This window comes from Oryx dammah, unplaced genomic scaffold (genome assembly GCF_014754425.2).
Source record: "Oryx dammah isolate SB20612 unplaced genomic scaffold, SCBI_Odam_1.1 HiC_scaffold_15, whole genome shotgun sequence".
NCBI classification, from domain to species: domain Eukaryota; kingdom Metazoa; phylum Chordata; class Mammalia; order Artiodactyla; family Bovidae; genus Oryx; species Oryx dammah.
Window position 1 is genome coordinate 28,281,325 of NW_024070199.1, and position 23,894 is coordinate 28,305,218.

The window sequence follows — 23,894 nt, forward strand, 5'->3', positions numbered from 1 at the left end:
AGGCGAGCTGGCCTCACCGTGGAAGCCAAGCCAGAGAGGAGATTGCTGCTTGCAGCCCGGGCCTGGCCCTCACCTCCTGCTCCCTCTCTGACCCTGTTGCTCACATCAAAGTGGGGACCCATCCCTTCACTCGCTCCCTGAATGGTCCAGGTCATGGCTCCTGGCTCCTTGAAGCTGCTGATGGACAGATGGTAATAGCTCCCAGAGTGTTGAGAGACGGGCTCCGGGTTAGCACAGCCCCTGCCCACAATCAGAGCTGGTGCCTGGGGCTCCCTGCCTCCCGCTCCTGCATCCACACTCGCCCCGGGACAGACTGGTCAGCAGGTGTTGGGGAAAGGGGGTACACGGTCTGCTCTGATGCTGCGGTTCAGGGCCCACAGATGCAGGTGGGAGATGTGGAAGAGGCAGGAGCCTGAGGACTCTGAAACCCATTTCAGAAAGGCTGCGGGGAGTAGTGGGGGCAGGGAAGAAAGGACGGGCAGCAGCCTCTCACACGTGTCGGCTACCTGAAGCTCATCAGTGCAGCCCCAGCTTCAAAACCTGCCATCTTTATTTCCCCCCATTATTTATCAAATCACATTTTATCAGCCTGCTTTTATTAGTCAAAATCATACTAATCACTAATCATACATATCACTGAGTGCTTCCGATCAACAGAGATTGCAGTTTTTTACTACGATGCATTGGGCCAAAACAAAAGCAGCCAACTGCTAAGCACGCTTGACATTTCAGCTGAGCTCTGCAACCACGTGGTGGGTAAATGAATGTTTCCATTAGGCTGTTATTTTAAACAGTGAAAAATGGAGCACAGCCATGACTTATAAATGAATGGAGCATGCCTAATATGGAAGGGGTCCCGTTAACAGAATTCACAGGTAAATTCAGCTGTCTCTAGGCAATCTGGGAGGCAGACAAAGGTGGCCCTTCAACCCTGTGTACAGTTGGGAAGCCTGGAGGTGGTGGGGTGAGGAAGTAGCAAGACCCCTCCCGGGTAGGTTTAGGGAACTCAGAACTGCTAATACTTTGAGAAACCAGCAAGAGAGGCCAGTGAGTCAAAGCAGAAGGTGTTTATTCCCGAAAGGAAGGTGGGCCTTTCAGAGTCCTACTCTTTCACTTCTCTCTCGCGCTTCTCCCCTGGTGCTACAGGTGGGGCCCCATAACACAGACCTGGGACTGATAAGGCGAGTCCTCCCATTGTAGGGGTGGGTGTCACTGTGTGTCCCACCTAAGATGTACTCCTATCTGGCCTTTTCCATAACTGAGAGCAGCTTGATTATACTTTCCACATGTCTGCATTGAACTTGTAGTCCTCTTATAACTGAGTGTTTATGAGTCTCATTCTAGGGTGAATACACTTGGGGACCCTAAACCATGACCTCCTTCACTGTCTCACTCTCCACCAGAGAACAGAAAAATTTAAGTTTGAAACTAACTTAAAAAATAAAAGGCCTGAGATTTACAACGCTGGGGAAGCCAATGTCAAGAGTGTCTGGAGGTTAGAGGCAAACAGGAAACGCTGTTGTGGAAGATGCTTGATTAAAACCTGTTCCCGCTTTCAGGCCAGAAAGGGAGAATAAATCTGGGAGACTGATGCCATCTGGTAGTAGAACGAGAAATTGCAATTACTCCTCATTTTGCTTCTTTCATATGAATACTGTAATAAAACTAAATCTTACCCAATAAAATTAACTATAAAGCCTAAAGGAAGTCAGTAGTGAATATTCATTGGAAGGACTGATACCGAAGCTCCAATACTTTGGCCACCTAATGCGAAGTACTGACTCATTTGAAAAGACCCTGATGTTGGGAAAGACTGAAGGTGGGAGAGGGGGATGACAGAGGATGAGATGGTTGGATGGCATCGCCGGCTCGATGGACATGAGTCTGAGTAGGCTCCGGGAGCTGGTGATGGACAGGGAAGCCTAGGTGTGCTGCAGTCCATGGGGTCGCAAAGAGTTGGACACGACTGAGCGACTGAACTGAACTGACCTTCAAAAATGACAGTTTACCAAAACAATTTCGTGGGAGAGAGAATAATCTTTTCAGGGGACTTCCCTGACAGTCCAGTGGTTAAGGCTTCATCTTTGTCTCCACGTCCAGGGTGTGTGAGTTGATCCCTGTTCAGGGAGCTAAGATTGCACGTGCCTCACATCTCAAAAAACAAAACATAAAACAGAAATAATATTGTAACAAATTCAATAGACTTTAAAAATGGTCCACATCAACAACAAACAAATATGTGGATCCTTTAAAAAAAAAAAAATCTTTTCAACAAAGGATGCTAGGACCATTGGCTATCTACATGCAAAGCTGAACACCTTAATATATCATGCTCAAAAGTTAATTTTAAATGGAAAGGAATTCAGTCCTGAATATTCATTGGAAGGACTGATGCTGAAGCTGAAACTCCAATACGTTGGCCACCTGATGTGAAGAACTGACTCATTTGAAAAGACCCTGATGCGGGGAAAGATTGAAGGCAGGAGGAAAAGGGGACAACAGAGGATGAGATGGTTGGATGGCATCACTGACTCAATGGACTTGAGTTTGAGTAAACTCTGGGAGTTGGTGATGGACAGGGAGGCCTGCCGTGCTGCAGTCCATGGGGTCTCACAGAGTCGGACACAACTGAGCGACTGAACTGAACTGAACTGATAGTCCCAAAATGTAACAGCTAAACCTAGAAAACTATTAAGAGGGGAAAAATAGGTAAATCTCTGAATTTGGATTAGGCAATTTTAAAATATATGACATCAAAAGCACAACAAACAAAAGGAGATATATTAATTTAAAAATGGATATTCTTTTTTGTGAGAATTAAAATATTCTGAAATTAGATTGGGGTGCTAATTGTCCAATTCTAGGAATGTACTAAAGCCACTGAATTCTACACTTTGAATGGGTGAATTTTATAGCATGTGCATACCATCTCAATAAAAATGGCAAATTTAACCTGCTTTAACCTAACATTACCGGATTCCCAGGTGGTTCAGTAGTAAAGAATCTGCCTGCCAATGCAGGAGACACAGGTTTGATGCCTGGGTCAGGAAGATCCCCTGGAGAAGAAAATGGCAACCCACTCCAGTATTCTTGCCTGGAGAATTCCATGGACAGAGAAGTGTGATGAGCTACAGTCCAGGGGATTACAAAGAATCAGATACAATTTAGCGACTGAGCACACACACACACACAACTTATTATTACATTATTTGGGTCCTTGCCATCTGTCAGGAACTCTTCTGGGAACTCAATATGAATTGTTTCCATTAATCCTTCAAAATATCTGTGTCATGGAGGTAGTTATTATGCCCATTTTGCAGGTGCTCGAACTGAGGCTCAGATAAGTTAAATAAATTATGTGCAGTCAGCCAATAACTATCAGAGCCATCATTTGAACTGAAAGCCCATCTAGATCCAGCCCCTGAGAGCTACCAGAGTCGGGGGACCGCCTTACTGTTCACTAGCCACTTTTCAAGAGTTTACAGGTATAGGGCTTGGGGGCCAAAGAGGGAAGCACCATGCCTGCCCACGAGAAGGTAGGAGACAGGTGTAATTACAGGGAATGACTAGGATATGCGGCAGGAAGTGAGGGGTGACGAGCAATTTTCGGTGCTCCGGGCACACGGGGTAATTGCCCTTCCCCAGGCCCCCTCTGGACACACAGCTGTATGAGAGCACTGACGCAGGCTTGGGAGGGGCCCCCAAACCTCTTCCTCCTCTGTTTACTGTAACCCACCTCATCCACCCTGCTACTCAGGATAGGTTCCCCGGGAGTCATCCTAGGTCCTCCCCCTTCCCCACCCGTACCAACCCCTAGTCAGCTCTAACCGTTCTTCCCAGCAGTATTTGAAGCCTGTTTACCGTGCCCCCCAAGGCTTCCCTGATGGTTAAGTGGTAAAGAATTCTCCTGCAAGGAAAGAGGCAGGAGACTCAGGTTCCACCCCTGGGTGAAGAAGATCCCCTGGAGGAGGAAATGGCAACTCACTCAAGCAGTCTTGCCTGGGAAATTACATGGACAGAGGAGCCGGGCAGGCTACAGTCTTCTGGGACAGCAAAGAGTTGGACATGACTGAGCACACACAGTTTATTGTGACTGGGAGCACAGCAGAGAACATCCCCAGGAAAGCAGAGTTTTACCCTCCCAGGTGATCAGGCTTGATTAAAACCCCATTCTCACTGCCCTGGATCACAGCAGATAAGGGTGTGCCAAGTGGGGTGCGAGAAAGGAAGTGAACAGAAATATTTCAAGGCCACTGGTCCAAGAGAACCTTAAGGCTCTAGCTGATGGAGGCGTATACACAGACAGCCACCAAGGAGGCTGAAAGGTGAAGGGGTCCCTATCTAGGACATGGAGATGACTCCAGAACAGAGTGCAAGGGGCTAACAGTATTGTGTAGTAAGGAATTTGCCCGGCTTTTGTCCCTGCCTCCTGGGAGGAAGCCTCTAAATCTTTGGAATGATAGGAGTGTCTTTGTTACTTAGGATGGGTCCTGACAGTTTGTATAACCCCTGGGGAGTGTCAGGGTACAGGCCCGTCAGTGGTATGTCAATAGACCAATCATGTGATTAGAGATGGAGAGTTGGACTGAGTTCAATAACCAGTGATCTAATCAATCTTGCTGATATGATGAAACCCCAATAAAGACTCCAGGCATTGAAGCTTATTTGACCTTTGTGGTTGTCACCCTCTGTGCACGTGGACGGCGGTAGTCCTGAATCCCCAGGGAGGGGCCAGGGTAGCTTCATGTCTGGGACCCTCGCAGACCTCCACCCCATGAGCCTCCTCTTTTATTGCCGTATTAAAAACTGCAATAGCAAGTAGAGCTGAGTTTTGAGAGTTGTTCTAGAGGACTATCAAGCCTGAGAAGGAACCCCTGACTTTGCAGCTATTTGGTGATGGGGTTGAGATGCTACCCCAAACCTGGCACCTCAAAAAAATTTTTAAAAACACTATCTTTAAAAAATTTTTTTAATTAACTTATTTTTAGATGCACTGAGTTTTGGTTGCTGTGCGAGGGTTTTCTCTAGTTGCGGCGAGGGAGGGCCCTTCTCTGATTGTGATGTGAGGGCTTCTCATTGCGGTGGCTTCTCTTGCTGGGGAGCACACACACAGTGACCTCATCTGTGCTTCTAAAGTTAAGTCCATGGTGCAGGGTAACAGTATTATGCAAACAGGAAAGTGGGTTTAGAAAGTTGTTTTCAACAGAGAGAGAGCACCTAATGGGGTCCCTCCCCAACTCTGCCATCATTCCCAGTTTTCTCAGCTCAGCCAAGGTAACATGAGGTGTATTTGTTTGCAACATTGTACTGTTACAAAAAGTTATGAAATCTGTTCCCCCAGAGTGACATTCAGCTGGAGCTAACTGCTGCCCTCTTTAGGTATACGGGTGCTCCCATCACGGCTCCCACCACGGCCTAACACCCTGCATGCTCTACTTGCTTTTGTTACCTGCCCATCGTATACACCTGCTTTCCTTGCTCACTGAACACCCCTTCACAGGCTCCACCATCACTCGCACAGCAAGGCTCCTGGGCTGAGCCAGGCGAGAATCCTTGACCACTGTCTACAGAATCTGCGACTGATCCATCAACAGATGAATGGATAAAGATGTGTACATACATACAATGGAATATTACACATAAAAATGAAAGAAACTGGGTTATCTGTAATGATGTGGATGGACCTAGAGACTGTCATACAGAATGAAATCAGAAAGAGGAAAACAAATATCGTGTATTAATGCCTATAGATAGAAGCTAGAAAAATGGTGCAGCTGACCCTAATTGCCCGGCAGGAATGGAGATGAAGATGTAGAGGGTGGGGAGAAATGCAGAAATGGGGTGGGAAGGAGAGAGTGGGATGAACTGGGAAGTAGCGCTGACATCTGTACATTACCATCTGGAAAATGTAGATGGCTGGCGGGAGGCGTTGTGCAGCATGGGGAGCTCCGCTCGGCGCTCTGCGATGACCTGGAGGGGTGGGATGGGAGGGTGGGAGGCTCAAGAGGGAGGGGAGGTATGTATACACACAGCTGATTCACTTGGTGGCATAGCAGAAACTAACACAACATTGTAAAGCGATCAAACTCCAATAATAATATTTTTAAAAAGCTGGCACTGAACAAATCAAGCAGAAAGGCTTTGCCGAGTGGTCCTGTGACTCCATGAAGACAGAAACTGCTCCTGAATCCCTCTCTGAGCTAGATAACCATCACGTTCTCTCCAACCACAGGAACCGTCCTGATAGATCAAGTGCTTCATTGCTGGGTAAAAACCATGCCGGATCAGCAGTCCCGGGCTTTCGCTCTCCTTATCCTGGACTCCTGTCGACTTGGAGGCAGGGAAGCTGCCTGCTGGTTTTCCCAGAGTGTGACCAGAATGGTGGGAAACAGATGCTAGCCTCCAGTAAAAGCCCCGAAGCAGCAGTTTCTCCAACTCTTCACACCTGGCTCTTTTGGAGTCTGGCCCCGGTGAGAAGTCGGCAGAGTCCCTTAAACAAAGTGAAGAATTCAGGGCAGACTGCCCGACCGTCTTCACTGGGCTCCTGGCTGTGCGGCTTCATCACCCGCACTATGGTCCCGACTCGGCATCTTTAAGCCCAGACGGCGCAAGGAGTTGACAAAGTAGCGAGGAGGCCTGCAGAGCAAGGTGAGTTCTTCCTTCTGGGGCTGCAGGGCAGGCAGGGTCAGCTGGCAGGCATGCAGGTGCAGGGGGAGGTGGCGGGCCTTGGACTGCTGTAGCCCTAGCTTCTTCAGGATCCCGGCAGACAGTTTCTACACAAAGGAAAGAGCTTGTGAGAGCTAGGCCAGCGGCGCCTCCGACCAGCAGCCAGGGGTAGAAGACTTCCACTTCCGGGCCCCATCACTGACCTCCCCGGATGACGGTGAGGGACAGCCTGCTTCTGGACCATCTCTAGGAAGGGTTCAGAACCCACGTGACAGAAAACCCACCACACTGGGAAAGCGCTCTTTGGCCAGTTCTCTGGCTTTCTGAGAGAATGAGCTGTAACAGTGAGAAACAAGTTTCTACCAAGGCTCTTAAGCAATAGCATGAAAGGCTGCTTTGAGCCTTCAGAAAGTCTCCTGTCTGCTTCTGAATTTCTCCCTAACCTAAAGAGCTAGCAGGAGGATTATTGTTGTTTAGTTGCTTAGTCGTGTCAGACTCTTTGTGACCCCATGGACTGTAGCCTGCCAGGCTTCTCTGTCCATGGGATTCTCCGGGGAAGAATACTGGAGTGGGTTGCCATGCTCTCCTCCAGCGGATCTTTCTGAACCAGAGACTGAACCCGTGACCCCCATGTCTCCTGCACTGCAGGTGGATTCTTTACTGCTGAGCCACCAGGGCAGCCCAGCTGGCGAGGTGCTGTGTCTGAAAACCATTGACACGCCTTTGCTGCAACTGACTTTAGGGATTTAACAAGGGGAAGGCATAAGTTTTCTCCCTTATTCTGTTGCATCTTGGGTCAAAAAGATATTACCTGGGGGGCCAGCCTGTTCCAGTCTGAGTACTTATGATCACCAAGGACTGGGCAATCCAACCCAAAAGACAGGTGAACACGAAGCTGATGTTTTATTCCTTTAAAAAGGGAAAGGGAGGAGACTTGTGATTAGCTAAAGAAACGATATTACTGGCGGCATCTGCTTCTAATCATATTAGATCAAAGCACAGTAAAATTGGCAAAACCCCAACTACAATGAAGTGTAAAGGATAATATAACAAATGATAAGCTATTAGGAAATAATACTGTTAAGCCTCTAAGTACCCCTCTCTGTCACAGTTCCCTTTCCACCACACATAACCACTCCGATCAACTTGAGGCGTATCACTGCCATGCCTTTTGCTTTTTAAAAAAATAACTTTATCGTATAACATTAAATAGTACTACTTGGCACATTTATTTTTATATTATGCAAAATATACATAAAATTTGAACTTTTTTTAAAAACAGAATTTGAAAGTAGTTCATTAGGAATTCTCTCTTTTTTTTAAGGCTGCACAGCACGGCATGCAGGACCTAAGTTCCCCAACCGGCATGGAATCTGTGCTCCTGCAGTGGAAGCTCAAAGTTCTAACCACTGGACTACCAGGGAAGTCCCAAGGTTTACCATTTTAATCCGTTTTAAGCGTTCAGTTCAGTGGCATTAAGTACATTCACACTGCTCTGGAACCATCACCACTGTCCATCTCCAGAACCCTTTCGCCCCAAACTGAAACCCTGTCTCCATAAACCGTAACTCCCCACCCCCTCCTCCCTCCAGCCCCTGTAACCGCCACTCTGCTATCCATCTCTACGAACCTGACGACTCTAGGTATCTCACATAAGTGGAATCATACAGTGTGTGCCCTTTTGCGCTGGGCTTCTTTAATTTAGCGTAGTGTCTGTAAGGTTTGATCCACCTGAAGCACGTGTCAGAACCTGCTTCTTTTCTATGGCTGGGTAATATTTCACTGCATGAAGTACCACCGTGTCCTTCCAATCATCTGCTGATGGACATGTGGGTTGTGTTCACCTTTTGGCTACTGTGTATAGCGCCGCTATGAACAGTGGTGGACAGACATCTTTTTGAGGAACCCGTTTGCAAATTTTTAAGTAAACGTAAGCAAACTGTTCACATCCTTATGCTACTGTTTTTCACAATCCCATCCCCATAAGAGCTCCCAGCCTCGGATCAGCATCAGAAGCACACTCTGGTACAACCTCAGCACCTCATAATACCGGGGGCTCAGAGGCAGGGCGGGGCCCAGCATGAGGCCCTGCGTGAAGCCCTGAGGAGCCCCGCGGCTGTGCCACCTGCTGCAGAACAGCACCCTCACCGGTAATAGGCTGGAGCTCCAGGAGGGCGGCGGACAGGCTGCTGCTCAGCACCTGGTACTGAGTCACTGCCAGCTGTGCGTTCCGGCTGCTCCGAACCCTCACCATCTTCCCATCATCCATGTGGTAGCTTGGGGACAGCGTCATCTGCAGCCAAAGAAATCGAGACATGACTTCAAAGGACGAGCAGAAAACCCGTCCCTCCAGAGGTGCTCACCCACCCACCTTGCGGTGATGCTGCTGGCCCTGCGCCTCCTTCTCGACAATGGGGATGTCCACGACTCCCGCTTCAGGCACCGGGACGCGCACGGTGATGGCCCTGGGGGACACACAAACCCTGCCTGAGCCGTAGAGATGAGGGAATGCTCCTTGGTTATTTGGCTACTTAGAGGTTTCATGCTGAACTTTCTGCACTACAAGAGGAGAGTGAAAAAGCTGGCTTAAAGCTCAACATTCAGAAAACGAAGATCATGGCATCTGGTCCCATCACTTCATGGGAAATAGATGGGGAAACAGTGGAAACAGTGTCAGACTTTATTTTTTTGGGCTCTAAAATCACTGCAGATGGTGACTGCAGCCATGAAATTAAAAGACGCTTACTCCTTGGAAAAAAAGTTATGAGCAATCTAGATAGTATATTCAAAAGCAGAGATATTACTTTGCCGACTAAGGTCCACCTAGTCAAGGCTATGGTTTTTCCTGTGGTCATGTATGGATGTGAGAGTTGGACTGTGAAGAAGGCTGAGCGCCGAAGAATTGATGCTTTTGAACTGTGGTGTTGGAGAAGACTCTTGCGAGTCCCTTGGCCTGCAAGGAGATCCAACCAGTCCATTCTGAAGGAGATCAACCCTGGGATTTCTTTGGAAGGAATGATGCTAAAGCTGAAGCTCCAGTACTTTGGCTACCTCAAAAGACTGATGCTGGGAGGGATTGGGGGCAGGAGAAGAAGGGGACGACAGAGGATGAGATGGCTGGATGCCATCACTGACTTGATGGACGTGAGTCTGAGGGAACTCCAGGAGTTGGTGATGGACAGGGAGGCCTGGCATCCTGCAATTCATGGGGTCGCAAAGAGTCGGACATGACTGAGTGACTGAACTGAACTGAACTGATAGTGAGTTCTGAGGGTCAGAGGGTCCCAAATAATCTCTTGGTATAGCGCTTAGCCTGACAGCTGTCACTATTCTTACAAACTTATCTTTTCTGCTACTAAAGTAAATATGCTGATTGCAGAATACTGTGGGGGGGTGGGAAACAGGAAAACAAACAAAAACAATTATATTAGTAACATGGTCTTTCATCCAGCCTTTAAAAGTGAGTATGGGCAGTTTCATTTTAAAGGGGGATAATATAGTTTTGTATCTTTTATATTTTTCTTTTTAAAAGGATAAAAGATGGTAAATTCAAGTTGCATAGGAAAGAAATGAATAAATAAAATGAACTGAATGAAAAATTCATAGGACTGCTCCTGCTCTATTTGCCAGGTAGATAAAACAGGGAGGAAATATGCTCCAAAAGTCACAGGAAGCCCAAACACAGTTCAGTAACTCACTCCCAACCTCTTTTGTTGGAGGTCCGTCACACCGCAGACAGGTAGAAGACTCTGATTTGTCCTTACGTTTAAAGCTCCTCCAGGTCAATCAGCCTAACACAGAATTGCTGGCCCAGGAGTCAAAAGCCCTCTCAGATATAACATCTCACACTCTGGACACCCAGCCGTAGGTTGGTAGCAGCTTAGACTGCTATCTGATGCATTTTACCATACTTACACTGATTTATAACCACTAGATGACCCTTCCTAATGACCTATTGCTCCTGCTCAAAAACGTTCAGCCAATAAATACTAACTGAATGTAAACAGGCAATTATTTAGGTAGGCACTGGTTTTATATGGATGAATAAGACAAAAGTCCCTACTGGTCAGACTTCCCTGGCCACCCAGTGGTTGAGACTCTGTGCTTCCACTGCAGGGGGCCTGGGTTCAAACCCTGGTTGGGAAAGTTTCCTAAGCCACGCTGTGTGCACCACATGCCCCAAACAAAAAAAAAAAAGGAAAGAAAGAAAAAAAAAATCCCTGCTCTCAAAGAATCCCAAATCTAGTAAGAGAGGCTCAATAAATTACCTAAAGTCTCACACTGGTAAATAACATGGGTGAGAGCTGAACACAGATCTTTCTGAGCATTTAGCTACCATGCTAAACTTGCTCCATTACCTGTCATCTCTCATTGAGGTGATTCTTAAAACCTCATTCCTCGTCAGAGTCATTTGTGGAGCTTTTTAAAGATACAGATACCTAAACCTCACACCCACCAGACTTATGAATCAGAACCTCTGTGGGTGGGTCTCAAGCATATAGATGTTTTTTAAGGTTCCCAACATAGCAAAGCAACTTCAAAATCTATAATACAAAAAGGACTAACATCCAAAATATGAAAAGAATGGTCACCAATCAAAAAGAAAATAATAACCTTATAGAACACAGGCAAAAGAAAACAGTCTGTTCACAGAAAGGAAAACTCAAACTGCTGATAAATACACACACACACATACAAAACCAGCCAACATCACTAGTTAACAGGGAAACAGAAAATAAAAAATATATATATTTACCAACAGAGTGGCAAACCTTTTAAAAATGAATTGGTCAGGCATAATGGGAAGTGGATACTCATCACTGCTAGTGGGAATAAAAACTGACATCATCATTTTGGTGGAGAAGGCAATGGCACCCCACTCCAGTACTCTTGCCTAGAAAATCCTATGGATGGAGGAATCTGGTAGGCTGCGGTCCATGGGGTCGCTAAGAGTCAGACACGACTGAGCGACTTCACTTTCACTTTTCACTTTCATGCATTGGAGAAGGAAATGGCGACCCACTCCAGTGTTCTTGCCTGGAGAATACCAGGGACGGGGGAGCCTAGTAGGCTGCCGTCTATGGGGTCGCACAGAGTCAGACACGACTGAAGTGACTTAGCAGCAGCAGCATTTTGGAGAGCAACTTGGGTAGTATTCAAATTTTATAAAGTGTGCACCCTTCAGCCCAGCAATTCCATTTCTGGGCATTTGTCCTAAGGATATACTCACATATTCTTTGCAAGAAGCTTTGAAAAATTGAAAACTACCTAAACATCAATAAGGAAGTTATGATATATCTATACAACGAATACATACAATAAAGCCATTGAAAAGGAGACAGCTCTAACTGTGCAACACAAAAGGCCCTCCAAGATATACTGTCCAAGTGAAAAAAGCAGGTTGCAAAGCAATGCAAAATATGCTGCCATACAATCATCTGCTTATATATATCTGACATAACTCTACAAGTTTACACAAGACACTAGCAACAGTAACTGCTTCAGGAACAGGAAATTGAGTAGATGGGGGATAGGAGTGGTTTCTTTTTTGCTCATGTACCTTTCTTCTATAAAAAAACTAAGGTTGGCAAAATCAAAAAAGACACATATATCCCACTGTTCACTGCAGCACCATTTACAATAGCTAGAACATGGAAGCAACCTAGATGTCCATCGAGAGATGAATGGATAAAGAAGTTGTGGTACAGATACACAATGGAATGCTACTCAGCTATAAAAAGGAATGCCTCTGAGTCAGTTCTAATGAGGTGGATGGACCTAGAGCCTATTATACAGAGTGACGTAAGTCAGAAAGAGAAAGATGAACATCACACACAAACACATATATACAGAATCTAAGAAGATGGTACCGAAGCATTTATTGGCAGGACAGCAATGGAGAAACAGACATAGAGAATAGATTTATGGACATGGGGAGAGGGTGAGATGTATGGAGAGAGTAACATGGAAACTGACATTACCATATGTAAAACAGATAGCCAATGGGAATTTGCTGTAGGTCTCAGGAAACTCAAACAGGGGGTCTGTATCAACCTAGAGGGGTGGGATGGGAGGGAGGTTCAGGAGGGAAGGGATATACGTACACCTATGGCTGATTCATGTTGAGGTTTGACAGAAAACAACAAAATTCTGTAAAGCAATTATCCTTCAATTAAAAAATAAATTATATTTATTAAAAAAAAAAAAAACTAAGATTGGGACTTCTCTGGTGGTCCAGTGGCGGGGGCCTGGGTTCGATCCCTCGTCAGGGAATTAGATCCCACGTGCCACAATTCAGAGTTCCTATGCGGCAACTGAAGATCCCACATGCCACAGTGAAGATCAAAGATCCCGCACACTGCAATTAAGACCCCGCGCAGCCAAATAAACAAAAACTGAGGTAAGTCTATATGCACCGACGTGGAAAGAGCCTACAGACGAAGAGTTAGGTTGGAAAAGTACAGTGTGCACTGTACAATGTCACGCATGCACACACACACACAGTATTCAGATCAGTGTGCTCAGGCACTCCATCGTGTCTTGCTCTTTGCAACCCTATGGACTGTAGCCCACCAGGCTCTTCTGTCCATGGGATTTCCTAGGCAAGAATACTAGAGTGGGTTGTTATGCCCTCCTCCAGCAGCTCTTCCCAACTCAGGGATCGAACCTGCATCAGACACGTATATAAATAGCATGAGTAAGCCACACAGGAATAAAAACCAAACTACCCCAAGGGAAGGAACGAGAATAACAGAATGAGAGAATTCTCCAGGACTTTTTTTTTTTTTTGCTTTATCTATGTTGTCTGACATTTTACCACAACAATCAAATCATATTACTTGCATAATTAATTTTTAATAATTTTTATGTACAGCCATAATTAGGAACCACTATACTATCAGACTCTAATAGTCTAAGCACTAAATCTATTTCCCATAATTTTTATATGTCCAGAGATCCTAAGACAGTGCCTTCTGTCACCAGGGATTCCTGATGTAAGAAGAGCTGAAGAAATGAAAGAGGGGCGACACCACCTCGACCGCTATTGACAGGTTTCGTACCAGTACTTCTTTGTCACCTGACGGGTTCTAAACAGCTCTTGGACTTGATGTGCCACTTCTTTTTCCCAAGCCAACACCATCACACCTGTGGTTTCCTTGTCCAGCCGATGGCACAGGTGCAGCGGCTTTGCCTTGGGGCCGTGAAGTATCTTTGCCAGGACAGGCAGTACATCACTGATGCAGAGCTTGACCCCAGGGCCACCTGAGAAGGAAAGAGCCAGAGATCTGAGTGGCCAGGGAAAGATCCCATCAAAGACCTCGACTTGGGAAAAGCAGATTACTGGATTAACAGCAGATGCTCTTGAGGGCAGTAAAATTGAAGTGTGGTCCAGGGACTAGCAACATGTGAGTATGCCCGGGGAACCTGCTAGAAAGGAATCTCAGGCCCCCACCCCAGATAATGAATCAAACTCTGCATTTTAACAAAACGCCCAAGTGACTTATATGCATAATAAACTTTAAGAAACAAGATCCCAAGGTATGTGGCTTTCTCCTCAGACATAAACAATTTTTTAAAGGTATTTATGTACTCAAACTAAAATTAGCAACCAAAATGAGGAGGTCAGATATTTCACTATATAAACACAGGCTTGAGAATCTGCCAAGTAAACCCTAGTGAGAAATGCAAGAACATAAGGCCCTCCTGAGGCATTACCGAGGAGTTGAAAGGATGGGCATTCCTGGGTTCCACTCTATGGAGCCTCCTAACTAGCCATTGACCTTAGACAGATTACTTACCCTTTTCAACTTTTAGTTTTCTTATCTACAAAATGTAAATATCAGGATAATAATTATTTCTTGGGGAATGAAAAGGAAAGAAACTTAATCGAAGGATAAGAGAAAAAAATACACACAAAGCACTAGGCAATGTCTAACTTAATTCCTTGTTTTCATGTACAACCATCTCTGTATCTCCCCCCAAAGCATTTGTACGTCTAGCTAAAACATGCCTTTCCCTCCAGCAAAACCCTTTCCACAAATGCATTTTTTCTATCAATCTTTCCTGACTCACTCCAGTTATCTCTGAAAATAAAAAACATCAGGGTCGAGGTGTCCATTACGGTCGAGGTGCCCTGGGGTTTTGCTAGTTATACACCAACACATGTTATGTCCTTTTTCCCAATTTTGATGGAAAATAATTTGAACACAGGAACTACACAGCCTTGGTCCTCTATAGAAATCCCTGGTGGAGGCTGGCACACAGCAAATTCCATACTGTTGGCTGCCAGATGCTTGGAAGATGGGGACCGTCTTATTTATCTCTGTGTCCTCTCTGGTGTCTTACATAGGTTAGTATCCTTCAGTTCAGTCGCTCAGTCGTGTCCGACTCTTTGTGACCCCATGAATCGCAGCACGCCAGGCCTCCCTGTCCATCACCAACTCCCGGAGTTCACTCAGATTCACGTCCATCGAGTCCGTGATGCCATCCAGCCATCTCATCCTCTGTCATCCCCTTCTCCTCCTGCCCCCAATCCCTCCCAGCATCAAAGTATTTTCCAATGAGTCAACTCTTCGCATGAGGTGGCCAAACTACTGGAGTTTCATTACAAAAATTTAATTACTCTGAAAGCAAAGCTTCAGAAAGTCCCAGGAGTAATGTCAGAGTTGCCCTTCCTTGTAACAGAAAGCAGCAGCGCCCCTCCCCCTTCCCCGCCACGTGCTCCTCACCATGCACAGGGAGACCGTAGGGCTTATTGATGACCACAAGGTCCTTGTCCTGATGGACAATTCCCCGGCTCAGCGCCTTAGCCAGCACATTGGGGTGGACGCGCTGCAGCTGCTCTGTGAACCGCACTAGTTCTCGCACTCTCCGCTGAACAGGGTTTGTGGGCGCCTAGGGGAAGAGGAGAGACGGGCAATGTCCGGTGAGGAGGTCTTTCCCTAAATCTGGGTGAGAATTTGGGAAGGGAATGCCTGTATCTCTGCACTAGATGAGCGCCTTCCTCGAGTAATTTGAGAGCAGGGGTGCGTGTCTGTCCCACTGGTCCCCAAGTAGGGCTTAAGGCTGGGGTCGGCAGGAGCCAAAGACCCAGCCCACAGGAAGATCCCGCACCCTGCTTAGCTGTCCCCTTCGCTTTCTCCCAGTTCTCCCACCACAAGCCCTTGACATTTACCTGGCAGGTGTCAGAGGACCCGCCTACTTCCCTCCCTCACCCCAGTGAGCGCACTGCCTCTTGGGAGTTGTGGTCTTTCTGGACTCACCGGCTCCTTCGTCTTTTGTTGCTGTTTCTGGGCCCGGAGTCTCTCTGCTAATCGCTGAGCATCCAGGGGCCGAGAGGCAGCAGCAGCAGCAGCGGAACAAAGTGGTTTTGAGTACAGGGTGAAAAGACTTCCGAGACACTGCCCGGAGCCCCGGACCCAGAGGCCGGGCGCGCTACAGCCGGGCGCCGCCATCTTGCCGAGAAAGGAGGGGCGAGGCAAGGCCACGCCCAGAGGAGAGCAAAGAAAGGGCCCGCGGGAGAACGGGTGGGCGGGCCCTGCGAGTCACGTGGGCATGGCGGGGCGGGGCCCGGGGCGCATCACGTGGGGGCGGTGCGCCCTGAGTGCGGCTGCGCCGGCCGGTAGCTGCAGCTGGAGCGGTGGCGTTTGGAGGAGACGCGGTGAGTGTGTGCGAAAGCCGGGTTGGGACTGCGGAATGCCGGTGCCTCAAAGCTTTAACGTTTCTGCGGACCCAGGGTTTCCGTTCTCGGAGATCCCTGTCTCGGGAAACCGTTTCTCCCTTTGAGAGATGACCCCACTCAAAACCACCTCCCCGCCCCCGCGCCTGGTAGAAGAGATGCCCCATGAATGCTCGCCTCAGAGCCCTCTTGAGGCGCCCACCCTGTCCCTCTTGCCCCGAGGGACGCCTCGCGTCTTTTCTCCTTTCCTTATGGCTCGACCTTCGGAGATGGCGGGATCAGTGAAACCTCTCCACCCCTCACCTCCTGACTCCCAACCTCTTTGTTTCACGTTGTAACTAGTCCTTCTCTCCCAGGGGTGATGGGGAGCCCCTTCCGTTACCCAGGGGCCTGTATTTCCTTCCTGGCGAGCACCTTGAGTTTTTTCTGCCGCCTTCAAGAATTCATTTCTTGGAGTCTCCTCCTTCAACTCCCGTCCCCCCACCCCCACCCCACCCCGCGGCTTCCAAAGAGAAGACGAAGTACAGAGCAGGAACCTTCCCTTCCCTTTTCTCCTTCATTTCCTCCTCCGCCGTTTGCGGAGTCTCTCCATATCCTTCCTTTCTCTTACAAAGTGCAGCGTTGGGACCCCCATGCCCATACTGCTTGCGACTTCATGAAGTCAAGACTTTTTGACTTCACTAAGGGGTGGCAGGGAAGAGGAACGTCTGGTTGGGATAGTAACACTATAAAAGTAGCTTGGGACACACCTGCCATTTGTTAAGGATGATGCCCGAGCCTTAAAGGGATGTCAGAAAGCGAATGGGTCTGCGCTGACGATAGAGGAAACAGTTACTGCTGAGCATGAAGGTTGCCAGACGAGTTAGTGGAACTAGGCTTGTGCCCTACCCCTCTAAAACGGATTGGCATGAAACAGAGTTGAACAGGTAAGTGGAGCTAGCCTGTAGAAGAACTTTAACCTGAAGAAGAGTTTGATCTAGATGTGAGTCTGTGATCTAAGGAGTCTGTGAAGCTTCTGGAGCAGGAGGGAGACTCCTTGAAAGATAGAAATGAATCTGACAGTTGAACGCAGGACATATTGAAAAGGAGGAGGCTTTGAGAGCAGCGAAATCAGCTAGGATGCTGCAAACTAGATGGGCAGTAGTAAGGCTGTGCTTGGTTCAGTGGTCTTCTTCCCTACACCGGTACTGTTCTTTGAGTTTAAATTGATTTTTGAGTTGTGCAGGTCAAGATGTATCAGTTGGCAGCTGCTGTGAGTGCCTTAAGGATTCATTCATTCTTTTTTTTTTTTTAATCCCCCCATCTGGTGCAGAGTAAACTCACAAATATCCCTGGACTGGGTGAGGTGCATTGTAGGCTTGTATTAGGTGTGTCTGAACATTTTGAATCATCTGATTTCTGGCCATTTTTTTATCTAAAGAATGGAGGAAGGAGTAGATATATTTGTAAAGAGGGGGAAAGAAGGCCTGTGTGTGTTTCTGTAATGAGAGGTGATGGTTATAAATGTGAAGAATTTCAAGGGAGACTGGGGAAACAGCCTCTGTCTCTCCTACTGTTTTTCTTCCGCAGATTCACAGGAAAGACACAGAGGTATAGAAGTTGAGAATTACCACCTTTTACTGATGCCCCAGACCCAGTTTCTAATTTCAGTAAACAGTCCCACATTATACGTTTCGTAGGTACCTGAAGCCTCCTTTCTAGGGACTCTAAAATTTGGACATCAGGACTTAAGTTTGTGTCCTTACATTAATTACAAGCCTCTTTTAGGTGAAGGACTTTTATGGTTTCGTGTCGGGGCCGGGGAACCTACTTCTGCCTTAACTTGTCCTTAGTAGTGTTCAAAAAGTGACCCTTGTTCCTGCAGAATTTTCTTTGTGGCAGGAAACAAAATGAAGAACCTACTCAGATGTCATTGTCAGTGACTCAGACCTTGTGTTCTTGGGTTTCACCTTAACCCAAGGCATACACTATAGTGCCTAGGAATAAAAACACTGGTCCCTTTTTTTTTTTTTTTTAATGGAGAAGGAACTTTGAGATTTTTCTTGTTGAAACTTTGTGAGAGAAATTTGAAGAGTTTTGTTTGCTTGATATCACAGTACAGCTTAGCCAATATGGATACAGAAGTTTGTTTCCGTAATGTTTATCCTGTGAGTCTAGGCACTTGCTGGTTATTGAAATAAAGTTGCTCTCAGTACACAAGAATTTATGCAGACCCCAATGTTCATCGCAGTACTGTTTATAATAGCCAGGACATGGAAGCAACCTAGATGTCCATCAGCAGACGAATGGATAAGAAAGCTGTGGTACATATACACAGTGGAGTATTACTCAGCCATTTAAAAAAAATACATTTGAATCAGTTCTAATGAGGTGGATGAAACTGGAGCCTATTATACAGAGTGAAGTAAGCCAGAAATAAAAACACCAATACAGTATACTAACGCATATATATGGGATTTAGAAAGATGGTAACGATAACCCTGTATGCGAGACAGTAAAAGAGACACAGATGTATAGGACAGTCTTCTGGACTCTGTGGGAGAGGGCAAGGGTGGGATGATTTGGGAGAATGGCATTGAAACATGTATAATATCATATAAGAAACGAATCACCAGTCCAGGTTCGATGCAGGATACAGGATGCTTGGGGCTGGTGCACTGGCATGACCCAGAGGGATGGTACGGGGAGGGAGGTGGGGGGGGGTTCAGGATTGGGAACACGTGTACACCTGTGGTGGATTCATGTTGATGTATGGCAAAAGCAACACAATATTATAAAGTAATTAGCCTCCAATTAAAATAAATAAATTTATATTAAAAAAAAAAGAACTTATGCAGAGATACATATTGTCTTTTTCCTCTTCCTCATTCAGTTGATCCTGTCTTGGTAGCTGATTTTTCTGCTTCTCCACCAATCTCATATTCTCTTTTCGGTTGGGGCCTCTTTTGTCTGGACTGTTTTCTCAGTACAAGGAGGGGAATTTTATTAGTGATGTCTTTATTCTTACAGAGTACAAACATGGCTTCTATACATAGATCTTGATATACTTAATCATATGTGTCTCCCCCATAACTATATAAAGAAGACCATGATAGTTTGCTTTTAAAAATATTTTCTATCCTGTGCAAGAATGACAAAGCCTTCTTTTTAATTCATAAATATAAACAGGAACTGACTAATAAAGGAAATTGTGTTTAAATTTCACAAATTTAAGGTTAATTAGTGGCATGAGGTTAACTTCTGGTTCCTTGACAGTTGTTTGCTAGTTGCAGATTAACCAGAGATTCAGTTTCCCTGCAAAGCAGGAAGTACTTGGAGATTGTTTTATGGTTTTAGAGAGATTCAAAGAGGCAATTAGCAAGAGGTCTCTGGAGGTGTCCTGGGAAGTGCAGTTGTTGGCAGCTGGGAACTGGCCCCAGTTGAGCTCTTGTGAACTTAAGTGAGTAATTTGGGCTTCAGTTTATTGTCTTTTCAGAGTTCCCTGGTGGTCCAGTGGTTAAGACTCCACACTTCCAATGCAGGGGTGCAGGTTTGATCCCTGGTCAGGGAACTAAGATCCCACGTGCTGTGAGGTGCAATGAAAAATTTAATAATAAAAGAAGATCCTTAGCAGCTCTAAGCTCCTACTTTATGAAGACTTGCCATCCACTGACACTTAAATATGTCTCTTTCTTATCAAGTGGCATTTATGTCAGACTTTCCTTGAATATGTTTAGCATTGGCACAGGGATTCAGGATTTTGCTCCTGTTCCCACAGTTTAACCTTACGCCCCTGAGCTGACATTTATGCTCGGAGGTTTGCTTCATTGAATGCTGCTGGAATACACCTTCAGATTTCACGGGTCGGGTGTGGGAAGGAGTGCAGATAGGAAAAAACCAAAAAAAAAAAAAACCAGAAACAATGGTATTGACCTATAACACAGTGTGTGCTTTTTTCTGTGCCAACATTTCAAAAAGAAATTACGATGTACCATTGCCCCTTGTTACACGTTTATTCAGCTTTTGTGCAATGGTCAGGACAGTTTGAGCTTAAGCGACTACTTCCCAAACTTTATTTTCATACTGTGACATGTGGAAATTACTGTTGTGTCACTGAGGAAGAAGACAGCTGTCCCGGGAGCTGTGGCTGTCCTGTCCCCAGCTGGCCATACACAGGTGAGGAGGAGCTTCCCGTGCTAAGGTCCATACGAAGGGCAGCCTTACACGTTCAAGGTCTTTGTCCCAAACTCTGCCTAACTCTCAAGAGTAACGGTATCACTAGTTAGTTTTGTTCTGCTTTTAAACCAAAGCATGTTATATATTATCCCTTGAATCATCGCCCATTTTTACCTGACCATATCTGTTTTGGGGGTTTCCATTCTCTTTACTATTATTATTATGTAAGATTCAGTTGTAAAGCACTATAATTCAGCGTGTGTACCACACTACCAGGTGATGACCGCCATCAGTCTGGGTGACCATTGTTATTTTTGTTAAATCTGTCTGTAATCTGTTCTGCGTTTGTGTGCCTTTGTGCTCTTGGCCCGTTTAAAGACCATATTTGGGGACTTCCCTGGTGGTCCAGTGGCTAAGACTCTGTGCTCCTAACGCGGGGGCCTGGGGTTCTGGCCCTGGTTGGGGAACTAGATCCACATGCTTCAGCTAAAGATCTTGCTTGTTGCCATGAAGATCGAAGATCCCACATGCTTCAAATAAGACTTAGCACAGCCAAATAGATACTAAATATTAAAAAAAAAAAAAAAAAGACCGTACTTGTCCTCAGAAAGTGGCCCATTTTAAAGTGTATGAATGGGTAGGTAACTGATTAAGAGGTGGGAAATGCTTTTGTCATGATACTTTAACCTCATTAGATTATGGGTGGACTTGCTCTGGCTCTTTTGAGAAAATAGGGAATTTCTTTAAGTAGCTTATTTTATGTTTTCCATTATAAAAGTATTATAGAAAATTGAAAATAAAAAAGTAGAAGGAAAAATCATTCATATTTCTGTTTTCCAAATACTGTTAATATCATGAGTTTTGTTGCCTTTTAAAAAAAATCATGCATTCTTTCTTAATCGTAGAAATTTTCAAACATTTGCATGATAGAAAAAAACTAATAAACCTCATGTACCCATCACTAGCTTCTCGAGCCAACCAACACCAGGCCAGTCTTGTTCTCCATCCCACCGTTAACTCCCAGATGGTTTTGAATCAGATCCCAGAAATAATCATTTCATCTGTAAACACTTGGGTATGTATCTGTGAAAGATAAGGACTAGTTTTCAACATAAGCACAGTACTGTGATCACACCTTAAAAAATACGTTCCTGGGTATTACTGAGCAACCAGTCAGTGCACAGATTTTCCTGTTGGTTTCACTTCCTAACAGTTCATTTGTTTGAATCATCTGGATTCAAGAAGGGTCCACCCATCCTGTGTACACTTTTAATTAGAAGACTAAAACCATATGGGCATTCAGAAGAGATAATGTGAACTGTCCACCTTGCAGATGCTAAGAGCTTACACTTCGAGTCAGACAGACTGGGTTTCAGACCAGCTCTGCTGCTTGCTAGCTGTGTAACCGTGTGCAAAGTTACTTAAGCTCTCTCACTTTAGTTTCTTCATCCTGTCAAATGGAATTAATCTATGCCCTAGGACCGCCAGGAGGATTGAGTGAGTCAGTGCAGGTTAAAGCACAGTAGACCCCAACACAGTTAGTAATAAAGGCTAGCTCTGTCCAGCACCTCGTATAGCACCGGGTGCATAGATTTGTGGAATAAAAATAGAGTAGGAGTCAAGAGCCGAGGAATTTGGTCTAATTCTTCTGTTTAGGGGAATCACTTCAAAGTTTTGGACCCTAAATTTCTCATTAGGAAAGGGGACGGAGTGAACAACTAGATGGTCACGGAGATTCCAGAACTTGCAGGAAGCGAGGCAGGCGTGATATTTCAGAAACAACATGAGCTTCTAAAACAGACTGGGGGTGGCATCTTGCACTTCATTATTTACAAGCATTTAATCTCAACCTCAGTTTCGTCATATGTGCAGTGGAATTAATGATACTTAGTAAAATTTGTTGCGATGAGCAAGAAGATAAATATGTCTGGTTCCCAGTGTGTAGTGGGTACTCAGATTATTAGACAGCATTTTATGATTGTAAAACAGGAATGTTACATTGGAGCATTCAACATCTTAAGAACTGTGTGTTCTGTGGCATTTGTATGAAGATGACCAAGTGTCTTACGGCAAAAGGAATATACACTGGAAGGGTGAACCTGGAAACTGTGTTTCCAGTACATGGATGATGGAAAATTAAGGGACTATTCAATGCTGTTGATAAAAGCCAAAGGATATAAGGATCCCTGGAGAAATTCAGGAAGGTCTTTGCAACAGATGGTTACTTAAAGTTGAATAAACCTGTTTTCTGTTATCATTTAAAAATTTCACAGTGAGCCAAAAATGACTTTTTAAATTGCAATATATGCAAGCATTATGTTAGTTTCAAGTGTGCTACATGGTGATTTGATGTTTGCATGTTTTATGAAATCACCACAATAAGTCTAGTACCCATCTGTCCCCATACAAAGTTACTAGACTGCTGTTGAGCATATTCCTTATGCTGTATATTACATCCCTGTGCTTGATTCATTTTTGTTTTTGCTTTTTTAAATTGCCTGTATCAGTGAAATCATATGGTATTTGTCTTTCTGTGATTTATTTCACTTAGCATAATATACCCTCTAGATGTTGTCGTAGGTGGCATGATTTCATTTTTGTTTGGGCTGAGTAAGATTCCATTCACCTGTGAGTGGACTCTTAGGTTGCTTCCATATTTTGGCTCTTGTAAATACCGCTGCAGTGAACACTGGTGCGCATGTTACCTTTTTGAATTCATGTTTTTGTTTCCTTTGGGTGAATACGCAGAAGTGAAATCTCTGGATTATTTGGCAATTCTATTTTTAGGTTTTCGAGGAACTTCCATACAGTTTTCTGTAGTGTACCATCCTACCAGCAGGCCCCTGGTAGCTCCCCTTTTCTCCACGTTCTCACCAAGATTTGTCATTTCTTGTCTTTTTGATAGAGCCATTCGGAGAGGTACGAGATGGTACCCCGTTGTGGTCTTGATTTGCGTTTCCCTGATAGATAGTGATGTTGAGAATCTTGTCATATGCCTGTCGGCCATCTGTGTATCTTCTTGGAAGAATGTCTGTTCAGGTCCTCTGTCCACTTTTTAGTCAGGTGGTTTTTTTGATGTTGTGTGAATTCTTTGTATATTTTGGGTATTAACCCTTATCCGATGTGTTTGCAAATACAGTATCTTTTTTTTTTTCAAGGAACTGGACTTTAATTCTGATCGAAGCAAATACAGTATCTTCTCCCACTCAGTAGGCTGCCTTTTTGTTTTGTTGATAGTTTCTTCACTGTGCAAAGACTTTTTTAAGACTGATGTAGTCCCATTTGTTTATTTTGCTTTTGTTTCCCTTGCCTGAAGAAACAGATCCAAAAAAAAATTGTTAAGATCAAGGTCAAAGATCTGCCTGTGTTTTCCTCTAGAAGCTTTTGGTTTTGG

At 45.3% G+C, this 23,894-nt stretch overlaps 2 protein-coding genes across 3 annotated transcripts in view; one reads left to right on the forward strand and one right to left on the reverse strand.

The window, feature by feature from the left end:
* Positions 1 to 4,070: 4,070 nt before the first annotated feature.
* RPUSD4 (RNA pseudouridine synthase D4) lies at positions 4,071 to 16,146 on the reverse strand. Its single transcript, XM_040255831.1, has 7 exons — positions 15,930 to 16,146; positions 15,396 to 15,561; positions 13,728 to 13,929; positions 9,038 to 9,131; positions 8,815 to 8,959; positions 7,478 to 7,575; positions 4,071 to 6,773 (listed from the first exon to the last, which is right to left on the reverse strand). Exons 1-7 carry the CDS (start codon positions 16,119 to 16,121, stop codon positions 6,534 to 6,536), a joined length of 1,137 nt encoding a protein of 378 aa, XP_040111765.1. The 5' UTR covers positions 16,122 to 16,146; the 3' UTR covers positions 4,071 to 6,533.
* A 71-nt stretch (positions 16,147 to 16,217) lies between these two features.
* FAM118B (family with sequence similarity 118 member B) overlaps positions 16,218 to 23,894 on the forward strand; it is a 48,347-nt gene continuing 40,670 nt past the window's right edge. For both annotated transcript variants that reach the window (XM_040255833.1, XM_040255835.1), the window contains exon 1: positions 16,218 to 16,327. The gene's annotated coding sequence lies outside the window, so the exon portion shown is untranslated. The remainder of the gene's footprint in view (positions 16,328 to 23,894) is intronic.